The sequence below is a fragment of the Stomoxys calcitrans genome, chromosome 5 (assembly GCF_963082655.1).
Source record: "Stomoxys calcitrans chromosome 5, idStoCalc2.1, whole genome shotgun sequence".
NCBI classification, from domain to species: domain Eukaryota; kingdom Metazoa; phylum Arthropoda; class Insecta; order Diptera; family Muscidae; genus Stomoxys; species Stomoxys calcitrans.
Window position 1 is genome coordinate 156,860,530 of NC_081556.1, and position 15,483 is coordinate 156,876,012.

The 15,483-nt window shown below is 40.3% G+C and overlaps 1 protein-coding gene across 2 annotated transcripts in view; it reads right to left on the reverse strand.

The window, feature by feature from the left end:
- LOC106081947 (tyrosine-protein kinase Dnt) overlaps positions 1 to 15,483 on the reverse strand; it is a 220,982-nt gene that overhangs the window by 141,639 nt on the left and 63,860 nt on the right. For both annotated transcript variants that reach the window (XM_013244225.2, XM_013244224.2), the window contains exon 2: positions 11,157 to 12,727. In XM_013244225.2, coding sequence (XP_013099679.1) covers positions 11,157 to 11,268 — 112 coding nt within the window. In that variant the 5' untranslated portion in view covers positions 11,269 to 12,727. The remainder of the gene's footprint in view (positions 1 to 11,156; positions 12,728 to 15,483) is intronic.

Sequence of the window (15,483 nt, forward strand, 5' to 3'; positions counted from 1 at the left end):
TTTTATTTTTGGTTACTATATGAGAACACACAAAATTTCGCTTAAATCGCACCACCCTGTCCGAGAACTAGCGTTTCTGAAAATTGGAGTAAGGGGGAGGGTCCGCCCCCCCTTCAGATGTTAAAAATGTAGTACCCTATTTTCACCACGGGGTCATTATGCATCATCTGTGAAAATTTAAAAAAAAATCGGTTCAGTAGTTTCTAAGTCTATAAGGAACACACAAACATACAAACAAACAAACAAACACAAATTGATTTTTATATATAAGATTTGTTTGAAACCTAAATATGAACTGTTTTGATATTCTACCGGAAATTACGAGTCTATGGTGTACAAGAAAACACAATTAAGGGTCCTAAATGTGTAGAACATTGACTTAGGTTAAAGTTTTCATTCATTTTTTTCCAGCTTTTTTTTGTTAATGGATTTTTTGCTTCGCAGAAACCTTAAGTAACTAATGGAAAAATACTTCCTCTTGATAATTAAAGTCTAAGCAATAAAACATGCTTAAAATGATATATTTAACCATAATGTTATGCGGTGGAAACGCTGTCGCACTTCCCTGCCTCTCTCTCTCTCTCTCTCTGCAGGCCTCTAACCCAACCAATTGTATGCTCTTGTCGAACTTGTTGATGTGTTTCCTTGTTTTGTGTGTTTGTGTGTTTTTTTTTTTTCGTCTGAAGGGGGGCCTTTGTAAAGCACTTTGGTGGAAACATTTTAGCAAATCGTAATCAAATCAGTGGCACATCAGCTATTCCCTTGTTTTTGGGCTGCAAAGGAAATAGGCTTTCCTAATTACATTTCGGTCTATGCCCGTAGATGTCGTTCTCCTGTGCCAATACCAACGAATGGAAACGAATGTAAGGCCCCCACTTGCCGCACCGCACCGCACTACATCGCAACGCAGCATAGCAGGCTGGGCAGTGGCGTTTATAAATTTTCATTTCAAATTATGGCTAAGTGCCGGAAAATGTTATAAATCTGGGTTAGCCAGCCATTGAGGCAGGCTATCCAGCTAGCCAGCCAGCAAACCATTCAGGCAGCTAGCCAACCCACCAACCAAACAACCTACGCCTAGCAAGCCACCTCCGACCCAGACCCACCGTGCTGTGTGTTATTCAGGCATGGCGGCCGGCATTCATATCTGTTCCACAACCACTTAGAATTCCCTCATCCATTCATTCCGTTCATCGTTTGCCCATTCGCTCGTGGCCCCTCAATGAGGCTTTTAGCTTAGTTAGGCACTTATGGCACCATTAATCAATTTACAAATCAAAATGTTTCATTTTTTTCGACATCTTCGCTTTTTCGATGTTGTTGGCTTTTCATAGGGTTTCGGGGTTTTCTGGTTTAGTCATTTGCGTTGAGTTGCGTTCTCACTGCTGCTCTTAGTCTTCGTATGGCACATTAGCATTTGTTTTGGGCGGAAAGAAAAAAAGCTCAGAAATGCCATCAAACACCAACAACTCTCAAGTATTGAGGAAGAAGAAAGGGAAATGGGCTTGAATAGCGAAACAGCGACACCAAGGAGAAAAAAGCGAGCGCGAGCTTTATACCTTAGAGGGTTTCCCATTACATCCTAAGCCAAAGCGGCGCTAGAGTCATTTGTTTATGGAGAGCTCCCAGCTCATCCCACAATGCAGCACCGCAACACAATCCAAGGTCGACAGGATATGACAACACAAGAACGACAACAACAACAGCTCTGTGCTCCTGTACTTCTGATTAGGATACAAACAACATTTGTTTGCCATTGTCCCAAGCAGCGGCACTTCCTTTGCCATCCATGGTTGGCATGGCATGGCAAAGGCACAGTTTCGAAGCCCCCCCCCAAGTTAAATCTCAACTAGCACCAGGCGAGGCCATTAATATTAAGGATATCCTTACATTATTATTCGTTTCGTCTAAAATGTTTGTAAGCTGCGTTCGTTAGCTGTTTTTTCCGTTCGTTTTGGCGTTTTGCCTTTATTCGAAGGAACCTTGGTGTTGTCTTCCTGCCTTGCGTTTTAAAGGAAACCCAAAATGTCGTAATACATCAATGTTAAGGATATCGATGTGTGCTTATATACATCCATAGAAATGCATGTGTGTTTGATTGTGTGGCGGTGTGTCTGTGCTTGTGGCTGTGCCCGATTCCAGCCCCCAGTGAAGTGTGCCTAAGTGTGAGTGTATATTTGATTGAAAGCACTTTTTGTCTTTCCGTAGACAATAGGCAAGGGTCACATTACCGGATAATTTGTTATTTCTGCCACTTCTATTTCTGTTGTTGTTTTCATTTCTAGTTCCACTTCATTCCAACCATTCATTCCATCATCCTGTTGCTGTTGTCATTGTTGTTTTTGCCATAGACAAACACTGCCTGATATGGACAGATGTGGCGTAGTGTGGCAACAAAAACAAAAAGAAAAAAAAAAAACAGAAAGGACGAAAAAAGCGCACACGTTCCAACAAATAAATAAATGAAACAAATAAATAATGATACAGATGTCCCAGGAATTGATGGAATTTGTATCAATTTTGGGTCAATGGCGTAGTCACGAGTGCAAAAAAAAAAAAAAATAAACAGAGCAACCAGGAAGATGATGATGAGATATAACATTGAACGAAAACACCTTTGCACTAAAATAAAGAGAAGTGTTAACGGGTAATTCAATAAATATTGTATCCTTACAATAAATTCAAAAAGCAATAAAATAAAATCTTATAACTATATCAGCTTATGAACCGACCATCAGACCATATTTGGCAAGTATATTAGAGGTCATACAAAGAGTCACTGTGCAAAATTTCCAAAAAATTGCCGAATCGGATAAGAATTACGCCCTCTATAGGCTCAAGAAGTATAATCTGGAGATCGATTTATACGGGAGCCATATCAGGTTTTGATCCGTTTCAGACAACATTTGGCACGTATGTTGAGGGTCACAAAAACCGAAATAGGTTTTTTTCAGAAAAATCGGATAAGAATTGCGCTCTTTAGAGGGTCAAGAAGTAAAATCGGGAGATCGGATTATATTGGAGCTATATCAGGTTATGGACCAATTCAAACAATATTTGACACGTATGTTGAAGGAAATCATAAGGGAAGTTTCAGTCTGCGCCCTCTAGGGGCTCAACTGCGCCCACTAGGGGCTCAACCGCGCCCTCTAGGGGCTCAACTACGCCCTCTAGGTGCTCAAGAAGTGCATTCAGACCATATTTGGCACGTTTTACGCCCAATAGAGGCTCAAGAAGTATAATCTTGAGATCGGTTTATATGGAAGCTATATCTGAATATCAATTGTTATGGCCCATTTACAATTCTAACCGACCTACACTAATAGGAAGTATTTGTGCCAAATTTAACTCCCTCTAGAAGCTCATAAAAATCAAGTCCCCAGATCGATTTATATGACAACTATATCAGGTTATGGACCGATTTGAACTATACTTAGCATAGTTATTGGATACCATAATATGGCCCCATTTCTATGATTTCTATAGTTCGCAAGTTTTCTGATAATCGTGCAAGAAAGCGTAGTGCAAAGTTATAAGAAGATTGGTTGATATATGCGCTTGCCAAGGCATCTAGAAGTTGATATCGGGCAATAGATATATATGGCAGCTATATCTGTATCTGAACCAATTTAAATCAAATTCAATTGTAATGTCAAGACTTATGCCAAATTTCGTGAGAATCGGTTTACAAATGACGATACCATTGCAGTATTAGTTCAAATCAGACGAACTTATATATGGGATCCATATCCAGTTCTAAGCCGATTTTTTCCAATTTCAATAGGGTTCGTCTCTAGGCAAAAAAAATGCCTGTGCCAAATTCGAAAACAATCGGATCACAACATGAGCATACAGAGAGACTGACAAAGCTAAATCGAATCAGAAAATTATTCTGAGTCGATCGCTATACGTATCAATGGGTCTAGCTCTCTTCTTTCTTGATGTTGCAAACAAATTCCCTAAGTTATAATACCCTGTACCAGAGTGGTGGAGTAGGGTGTTAAAACGGCTAAACCGATTTTCTTGAAATTTCCACAGATGGCACATAATGAGCTCATGGTGATAAAAGGGTACTACATTTTTTAACATCTGAAGGTGGTCGGACCTTCCCCCTACCCAAATTTTCAGAAACGGCAGATCTGGGAGATGGGTTGTGTGGTTTTAGTGACATTTTGTGTTCTCTCTCATATAGTAGCATAAAATCATAATGTTTATATCTGAATATCGCATGGGGTATCTAAGGTAAGCCTACACTACCATTGTTTTTTTGATATATTTAACTATGCTACTGTAGTTATACAGCTCATACAGTTCATGGTTTCATTTCTATTCTTCCTGAGGAACTCGTATCAGCAAGACTCATCGTGCAGAGTCTTATTAATTTTGCAGGAATATCAAACTCATCATATGAAAGATATTTAAGATAAGAAACGATCACCCCAACCCCCCAAAAACACCCCTAAATCGGACATATTTGCCGATCATGGCAATATGTGAGTCACATGAAAGGTATTTGCGAGTAGAGCACGAAATTGATTCGCACTTTCGGGACCAAGTTACAGGGGTTCCATTCCTTGCCCAAAACACCCAGCAGCCAGGACTTATTTACGGACCATGGCAATATGGGTCTCAATCAAAAGATATTTGAGAGAAGAATACGAATAGGATATGCAAATATGGGACCAAGAATTTGGTGGCCGCACCTCCCCTAAAGGTAAATTTACCGACCATAGCAATATGGGGCTCAAATAAAAGGTTTTTAGGAGTAGAGCACAAATCTGATGTACATATATTCGGCACAAAGTGTCTATGGGGCCACCCCACCCCATAAAAACCCCAAATAGGACGTATTTGGTGACCATTGCAATATGGGGCACAAATCAAAGGTATTTTGGAGAAGAACACGAATCTGATATATATTTTTTGGGCCAATTTGGGCCAATTCTAAAGATGTTCACAACCGACGTCCTCGCGTGAGCACCACACCATTTCACGCATTCCGTGATCGCCCACCAGATGGAACTCCGCCTGCAGCACCCGATTATGGTCAGGCAGTCTAAAACAGATCTCAGTCTCTAGGTTCTCAATGTAGAGCCCCAGGCCCACTCTGCCCCTAGCTCTGATCGATCCATGTTACATGATCTTCCAGATGGCAATACTAGGGTTCAATCAATCCAAGACTGTGCCGATGGCAGTAGTGCCTCGCACTCGACTTCAAGGTTCATCACAGGTATCGTTGCCTTGATTATACCGCGATGGTATGAGCTGCTCCAATCCTCAATCCATTCTAACACCGCCTTAAGTCTCATAGCCGCAGTGTCTGCTCACACTTAATCTGTATGTCAATGGGTCGGATATCTAGAATAGACTCCAGTGCCCTAGTGGGTGTGGTTCTCATCGCTGCGCCTATTCCAAGACAACATGTTCTCTGAACCTGTTGTAAGGTCCTTTTGATTCAATTTTTCTCCATAGCAGTTCACCAAACTAATGAGACGTAAGTAAGTATTGGTCTAAACACGCTCCTGTAGAGCAGGAGCGTCCATAACAACTCCCAAATAGGACATATTTGCTCACCATGACAATTTGGGTCTCAAAGAGAGTGAAGCACGATGATGTCCCAAACTGGACATATTTGCTGACTATTACAAAAAGGGGCTCAAATGAAGGGTATTTAAGATTAGAAGACAAATTTGATAATTAATTTTGGGGATAAGTGTTTGGGGGACGCCTTATGCCATGAACTCTCCTTAAACCAATGGGAATATGGGGGCTATATCATGATATAAGAAATAGTTGCCATATAGACCTATCTGTCGATCAAAGGTATTTGGCCCATGAGAGACGAATATATTGTCCGATTTCGCCGAAATTTGGGACAGTGAGTTGTGTTAGGCTTCTTGACATCTTTCTACGATTTGGCTCACATCGGTCCAGATTTGGATATAGCTGCCATATAGACCGATCTCTCGATTTAAGATTTTGGGGCATTAAAAGGCGCATTTATTGTCCGATTTATACGAAATCTTATCTGATGATGATTTTTTTAAAATGTGATTTCTATTCAATTCCAAGTTATCGAGTATGACCTCAAACTCAACTTCAATTTGGTCTTTTTTGGTCTTTAGTTTGATTTCACACGCCATTGTCGAAGTCTCGCTGCAAATATGAATACCAAATTTATGTAAATTTTCCAAATCTCGTAACATCATTAGGCTTGACATAGAACCAAATTAGGCATGATATCAAACAAAAGCAGGTTCAGTGTCAGACGCATAGGATAATGTGCGGAGAATATTTCGTGATAAATATGAGTTTGACACGAAAACCTACTTTGTATGTGAATGCAATGAAAATATTGTCAAAATTACACATCTCTCGACTCACGTACTTCACATTTGGTGATTTCTACACACATATGTGCTCTTGCAGGTGAGTCATGTTCATATGTTTCGTAATGGATATGCAAAACACACATGACGCATATAATGAGACTATTTATATAAAATTTTATAGAAACATCTTGAAGACAGTGGGCAAGAGTTGAGAATCAGCTTAATAGAGAAATATTTCTTAGTACTATTGTAACACAGGTCTGATTCGCTTCCCAGTTTTAGTTTAAGGCTCCTGAAAAACGTTTTATTCAGTTTTATTGTATCATCGTAATATCCATTTCCGACCTTATACATATATTCTTGATCAGCGTAAAAATCTAAGACGATCTAGTCACGTCCGTCCGTCTGTCTGTTAAAATCACGCTACAGTCTTTAAAAATAGAGATATTGAGCTGAAACTTTGCAAATTGCAAATTTTGCCCGTGAATATTCCACTAAAGGACAGAGGCAAATTTCTCACATATCAATGAGTGCAGACCGATTCAAGTTTAAGCTCAATGATAAGTGGCCCTCATTTTATAGCCGAGTACGAACGGCGTGCCGCAATGCAACCCCTCTTTGGGGAAAAGTTTTACACGGCAAAGTACCTCACAAATGTTGCCAGCATTAGGAGGGGAAATCCACCACTGAAATTTTTTTTTCTGATGGTCTCACCCGGATTCGAACCCAGGCGTTCAGCGTCATTGGCGGACATGCTAACCTCTGCCCTACGGTGGCCACCTAAAACTTTGCACAGATTCTTTTTTTGTCCATAAGCGAGTTAAGTTCGAAGATGGCCTATATCGGACTATATCTTGATATAGCCCTACATATAAACCGATCCGCCGATTTAGGGTCTTGGCCCATAAAAGCCACATTTTATATCCGATTTTGCTGAAATTTGGGACAGTGAGTTGTGATAGGTCATTCGACATCCTTCTTCAGTTTGACCCAGATCGGTCCAGATTTGGATATAGCTGCCATATAGACAGAACCGCCGATTTATGGTCTTAGGCCCATAAAAGCCCCATTTATTATCCGATTATGTACCGCCCAAAACTACCGGTAATAATAACTGGTATTCAATACAAATGCAGTATTGTATTTGAATTTCGAAGGAGATTCGCTGCAAATCTCCTCAAATGAGTAGATTTGCTCACACTGAAAATGTATGGGAAAATTCGTTGCAAAACACGAGATTTCCGAAATCTTGTCGCAAATCTAGAGTTGTTCCAAGTGTAAACATGGTTTTAGACCATATGATTTGTGATTGTTATACAAATGAGATCACCTTTTAAATCCTTCTTGAGTTGTTCGGGAAATCAGGGAAAAATTCCTTAGACTTTTATGAACTCAAGATTTCTCATCGGGAGATCGGTATAAAGAGAGCTATATCAAAATAAGGGACATCTTTGAACTCTAGGCTGTAGATGGATTTCAACAAACAAACGAACGGACATGTCGTGATCGTCTATGAAGATAACGACCATCTAGTATGCATACTTTGTAGAGTTGAAAATTTATAAATTGATGTATGAAAGATGGAATAGTAAAATGACCAACTCTTCGTTAGTGGGTATAAAAACGTACCGCATTTTCGGCTTGTAGAACATTTGGTCGGATTTGGTAGGATTTTTCTTAAATTTTGATAGGAAATAATTTTCTTGAGTGGCAACGCTGGATGTATTACTCATCATCTTGGCATAGAACTTAGACTTTATGTAGCCCCATAGGAAATAGTTAAACGGCGTCAAATAGCACGACCGAAGCAGCCAATCGATTCGACCATTTCGTGAGATATCACGTTCTCCAAACTTGGTTTCCAATTCGTTGTGTGACTTGTGGCGCCCTACAGTTTGGAACCACATGTTCTTCAAGTCCATATCATCCAATTGGGGGCAAAAGTATTGTGCTATCATTGAACGTAGCATTTTCCATTCACAGTAACGTGCCGCTCTTGATCATTACGGAAGAAGTACGGCCCAATGACGCTGCCGGCCCATAAACAGCACCAAACCGTAATTTTTTCGGGATGCAATGATGACTCATGGAGTACGTGAGGATTGCTTGCTTATTGACGATGCCATTCAGTCAGAAATGAGTCTCACCGATGAAGCTCTTAACACTTAGGCCACAAACTCAGAATTTTGGTAGTAAATTTTAACAAGTAAAAGCGTGCTAAGTTCGGCCGGACCGAATCTTATATACTCTCCACCATGGATCGCATTTGTCGAGCTCTTTCCACGGTATCACTTTTTAGACAAACAAAGGATAAATGAATATTGAATATTGGAAAATTTCAGCCAAATCTAGTAAGAATTGGGTACTTAAGGGGCTGAGGAAGTAAATAGGGAGATCGGTTTATAGGGGAGCTGTATTAGGCTATAAACCTATTCATGCCATATTCGACACGTATGTTAAAGGTCATAAGAGAAGCTGTTGTACAAAAGTTCAGCCAAATCGGATAATACTTGCGCCCTTTAAAGGCTCAAGATGTCAAGATCCCAGATTGGTTTATATGGCAGCTATATCAGGTTATGGATCGATTTGGACTATTCTTAATCCAGTTGTTGGAAGTCGTAACAACACGTCGTACAACATTTCAGCCAAATCGGATAGGAATTACTTCCTGTAGAGGCTCAAGAAGTCAAGACCCCAGATCGGTTTATATAGCGGCTATATCAGTTTATAGATCGATTTGAACCATACTCAGCACAGTTGTTGAAAGTCAAAACAAAATATATCATGCAAAATTTCAGGCAAATCGGATAATAATTGGGTCCTCTAGTGGCTCAAGAAGTCAAGACCCCAGATCGATTTATATGGCAGCTATATCAGGCTATAAACCGATTTGAACTATTCTTAACACATTTGTTTGGATGTCATAACAAAACACGTCGTGCAAAATTTGAGCCAAATCGGATAGGAATTGCGCACTATAGACGCTCAAGAAATCAAGACCCCATATCGGTTTATATGGCAGCTATATCAGGTTATGAACCGATTTCAACCATACTCAGCACATTTGTTGGAAGTCATAATAAAACACCTGATGCAAAATTTCACCAAATCGGATAAGAATTGTGCCATCTAGTGGCCCAAGAAGTCAAGACCGAAGATCGGTTTATATGGCAGCTATGTCAAAACTTTGACCGATATAGCCCATTTAAAATCCCAACTGGCCTACACTAATATTTGTGCAAAATTTCAAGAGGCCAGCTTTACTCCTTTGAAAGTTATCGTGCTTTCAACACACAGACGGACTGACGGACAGACGGACGGACATGGCTAGTTCGACTTAAAATGCCATGACGACCAAGAATGTATATACTTTATGAGGTCTAAGACGAATATTTCGAGAAGTTACAAACAGAATGAGAAAATTAGTATACCCCATGGTGAAGGGTATAAATAATTTTGAGTCGTTATTAGCTTGTATATCATGAAATGGCAAGCCTTACCGAAGAGATATGTTAAAAGAGCGTCAAAAAATAGGGCGACATTTGCTGTGTCCACCGGTTTACTTTTGTAGAGTCCCCGAAACAAACCCTGTATAAATACACCCAGAGAAATAACTCGTCTGATGTCAGCAAACACTGTCTGCTGATGTTAAATTAAAAATATTAGACTTTGGAATGAATCCATAAAAATGTTGTTAACTTTTTAACAAAAATTGAGTCGTTTGCTTTATATTGGCAAACAATTCCTTTTAAGAGTTAATTTCTTGTTGAAGAGCATAAATTGGTTAAAAAATTAGAATTACGTTATATGCTTGAAAAATTAAAAGATTGGAATATTATATATAACTTTTTTTAACTGAGTTTTTTAAACTTTTTACCATTTGAAAAAAACAGAATGTGTTTGCTGTTTTAGCAAAAACAAAACTTCTGCTGTCCCATTTTCAGCAGACTTTCTGCCGTTGCAGCAAACATTTTTGCTGATTTTAACAAAAAAAAATTGTCTGAGTGTAGAGATTGAAAAAAGTCCCTCCTATTGCTGAATGGGAGAATAAAAATTCTAATTAATAAATACTCCCAATTCAACTTAGATACTCCATGCCATTAGAAATTCAATCGCCTGATTAAATGATACGGTAAATAAAGCCTCAAACTTCTTCCCCAAAGAGTCATCAAAATTTGGCCTTGGAATATTTTTTGTTGCCGTTTTTTCCTATTAATTTTAAAGTTTCATCTGCATAATAGGCCCAACATCGAAATTTACATTGGATAATAAATAAAAATCATCTCCATCCCCTTAAGGCAGGCAGGCAGAGACCCAAGGGTCCTTTCCATCTTAACACTGCTGCTACGCTAGTGTCCTCATACTTTGCGGGTAGACACACTATCATCTTCGTCGTCATCGCCATCATCATCGAATATGTCATTTTATAATCAATCACTTTGGCATTTATACCAAACCCCCTCCGAACCCCCCCGAAACACATTCCTTTGCAATCACTGGTCCTTACGATAGCCATGCTAGTCAGTCTTGGCTATTGTTTTACGCAAAGAACTCCCCTTCAGTTTTCACTTCCTTTCTTTTGCTCTTCCTTGCTCTTGTTACCCGCTCCGTGGGAATAGTGAAATAATAGGAAAACCTTTAATAAATTGGTTAAAAGCTTAAAAAAAGGAAACAATAGCCTTGAGATAGCTAGCGTAGGCTAATGGAAGGAGAAATGATGAGAGCCGAATGTCTCTCATTGCCCATGGTGATGCCGCCGACTATGCTATGTTGAGGGAATGGTAGGCAAGTGGAAAAAGTGAACAAGCAGTAATCTGTACTTACGCATAAGTTTCATCACTTCTTTGTGGCTTATGAACACGTTAAGATAACCACTTGACAACAGGGGATACCAGGCAACCATTAGGCCCCAATAGAGTAACCAAAATTTGGCCATTTGTTGGCTTAGTCAATGCTCTGTTTGGATGGATAGATGGATGCCAATGAGAGCCGCTCCTTTTGAAGGCTCCTAGGATAGTTGGGATGTTTGGTAATGGATGAACTTCTTGTTGTTCCACAGGATAATGCCTCTGTCTTCACAGATTGGATAACTCTCTGGCTGAGTGTTGGAGAAAAGTCGTTGGGAAATTTAAAAAATCATTAAAAGCATTTAAATTGACAATTTCTTTGCCTCCTTGTAGATGAGGCTGTAAAGCCAGCCAGCCAGTCAGTCAGTCAGTCAACTGCTATGTGCTGGCCCCAGTCGTCACTCAGTGGATGGTGTTTGTTGTCTCGACTAGGTTTTAAATTTAAATTTTGTTGCTGATGTCGATGTTGCAGCTGTGGTTGTTGTTGGTGTTGTTGCTGCTGCTGTTGATTTTGGTGCTGTTTGTCTTGCACGAGTGTTTGTGTGTGTGTGTGTGTGGGTTTTTTACGTACTTTTTTCAGACAGAGCTTTTTTTCATTCCCGTTTTGGCTTTGCCACATTAAATTCAGACCAGTCAACAATTTAGAGTGACAGCATTTGTTTCCCTTTTCCGGCTTATCCAGCCAGTCAACAACTAAGGGCCAGGAGGTCTATGGAGTCGAGATAAAGAGAGTGTTGCAGAAAAACCCAAGCGGGACGGGAGGGAGTCTGGCGCCCACTTGAGGCTTCAATGCTGCGAGTGTGGAAAGTGCGGGTGTAAGCATATGTTGTCTCGCCTGTCACGTGGTTGTTGCTTTGACAATTCTCTAAATATATGCTGAACGCAGAGCGTCACAGTACGTTAAACGTTGGCCGAGAAGGGGTAGTAGTATGTTGAGGTGCCCAACGTCAAAGAGGGGAGGGGTATGTGAAATTGCTGCCTTGATGGCTGGTGTTGCAGCTGCTGTTGCTGTTGCTGTTGGTGATGCCGATGCCAATGCCAATGCTGATGCTGGTGATTTGGTTGCTTGGAGACAGACCATCACCATGTTGGTAATGTTTTCATGTTCCCAGAATGTTGCTCCTGATGCTGTCGTTGCTGTTGTGCTGCTACTGTGGTTGGTGTTGTTTCTATTTCTGTTGCTGGTGGTGGCAGCCTGTCTGAGTGTCGTACCCACGACTGACTGTTGTGAGACTTGACTTTAGCATATCAGCATGCTTTCACTCAAAAATGTTTGTGAGTTGGTCTTTGCTTCGTTCCCTTTCTATTTTTTGCTTTGTGTGTTTGGTTGCAATGCAGCTCTGTCACGTTTACATGTGTGAGTATAAGGATATTTACCAAGGATGAATCCCAATTGTTGGGTTAAGTGACAATATACGAAGGGGTTGCTGTATCGTTGCCGGTGTTTTTGTTTCAACTTTTACAACTCTTTGGGCTGTGCCTCACTGTGGACGGCTTGAAGATCTACTGCTGCTGTTCCTGTCAGCCCTTTGTCGTTTTTTCTTTGTTCTGTACAGAGAGAAAGGAAGAGAGAGAGAGAGAGAAAACGGAAAAGTTTAATACAAAATTTCAACATTTGGCATAAAATAAAGACTGAACGAATATGTTTTTTCCATTGAAAAGTCAAATGCAGTTTTAAGCAGTCACCAGCAGGTCCATGCTATGCCATAAGGACTCCCACAGACACATACGTGCACTCAAACACTCATTCACACACAAATGCATGCTGTCATATATCCATATAACTTTTATGGTATGCATGGTTGCCTAGTTGCTTTGGTAATTCAAGGCAAAATTATGGAATAGTGATGATGGAAAATTATTAAAGAAAGCTTCCTAAGAAATGACTCTCATCTAGGTTTTTGCCTTGAAAGATTGTCTTAATTATAAATTAAATAAAAGTACATCAATCCGGACATCAATCCGCCCATGCCTCTGTGGACATACACCTAGGCCAGTAGTCGGTTTGCTGTGCGCTCTAAATACTAAAAAGTAACCTCGAAAAAGAAAATCCAAGTCAGGAATTCGGTGCTGCTTAAAAATCCCTAATTGTTTTACATACCACTCCCCTAAGTTGGTTCAGGTCTTGTATTGTGTCCCCACCTAAGTACTGGTGTCTGATAGCTGCGAAAGCCGCACAAAGACAGACACCGGCTCTAACGCGTGGACACAATACCAGACATGAACCCACTAAGACTTAAATAAGAGTAGCGCTTTGGTACACTCTAAACCTTTTTGTTTAAATTTCATCAAAATCGGATGAAAAATATTCCTTTTTTGGGCCCAATACTCTATATCGGGAGATCGGTCTATGTGGCAGCTATATCGAAATATGGTCCGATCTGGACGATATTCTACAAAAGGTTAAGAGGGGTACCAAAACTCGCTGTGCCAAATTTCATCGATGAAAAATGCTCCTTTAATTGACTCATTACACTATATCGAGAGATTTGTCTATATGGCAGCTATATCCAAATATGGTCCACATTTGACAGTAATGGGTAGGGGTCTACCAGAATACACTGTGCCAAATTCAATCGAATTCCGGTAATAAATGGATATTTTATGGCCTCAATACCCTATATCGGGCGGTCGGTCTAAGGGCAGCTATATCCAAATATAGTCCGATCTGAACCACACTTCAAAGACATGGCTTGAGGTCTATCAGAACTCGCTGTGCCAAATTTCATCGAAATCGAATGAGAAATGACCAATTGATTGCCTCAAGACTTTAAGTCTGGAGATCGGTTAATATAGCAGCTTTATATAACTAAAATCCGATTTTATGATATCAGGATCAGGAATACGAAATCATTAAAAAATTTTTGCAAAATGTTTTTATACCCAAGATATCTGCAAAATTATAAATTCCCAGCTTTTGGGTATAAATGGGTAAATACCCGGGAATTTACCCAATTTACCGGTTACGTACCTTTTGGGTATATATACCAGGTACATACCTTTTGGGTATTTACCCATCGCCCATCTCTAGAAATACTGCAACTAAGTGCTCATTTATTAACAGCTTCTCTCGAAATTTAGCAAAAATGATTTTCTCTTGACTCTTGACATTACTGGTGAATTTCATAGAAATCGGTTCAGATTTAGATGTAGCTGCCATCTGTATATCTCACGATTTTCTCTTCTAGAGTCGCTGCAATTGCATTTATTGACCTATCTGGCCAAAATTTTACCTAGACGACTGTCACAAAATTTTAAAAAGTTTGGTCGCAATCGTTCTGGTAATCATAAATACCCTATTACAGATCGTTATTGATGGGGGGATTTGTATCCGTCTGCAGACTATGTTATAATAGTTCTAAGAGGTAGGGATCCCAATCAGCTATCCGAAAAGGCCGAAAGGGTTTAGAGACTTAAGGGTCTGAGAAGACTGTCTGCCTGTTCACGAGGAAAACGAAGCGAACTCAATTTGACTCGCCACATATCCCAAAAAAAAAAAACTATTTCAATATCAGACAATGTCAAATACCTTGAAGTGATCTTAGACAGAAAACTGAACTAGAGGGCCGCATAAACGGGCCATACACTCGAAGTGGGAGCATGATAAGACCAATACAAATATTCTCCTCAGTAGTTTGGTACACTGCGATGGAGAAAAATTCACACATAAGGATAATACAAGGAGCTTCACAGAACATATTGTCTTGGCATAGGCGGGGTCACTCCAGACTATTCTAGATATTCGACCCATTGACATACACATTAAGTGTGAAGCAGCCACTGCGGCTATGAGACTTAAGACGATGGGAGAATGGTTTGAGGATGGGAGCAGCTCATACCATTGCGGTATAATCGAGGCGACAATAGAAAATCTGGTAGGAAGGGAAGAGGGTTCCTATCGGATACCTGAGATGAACCTTGAAGTCGAGTGCTAGGCACTGCTGCTATCGGCACAGTCTTGGATTGACGGAACCCTGGTATTGCCATCTGGAAGATCATTTTACACGGATGGATCAAAGCTAGAGGACAAAGTGGGCTTGGGGGTCTACATTGAGAACCCAGGGGCTGAGAACTGTTTTAGACTGCCTGACCATTATACGGTCCTGCAGGCGGAGATTCGGGCGATCACGGAATGCGTGAAGTGGTGTGGTGGTAACGCGATGTCCTCGAGTGTGAACATCTTTAACGACAGTAAAATTGCCATAAGGACAATAACGACCAGGACGGTAAGGTCACGAACAGGTTTGCAGTGTAGGAAGAAGATTAAAGCCTCCTATGAGGATGGCAAAATCCGCATCTTTTGG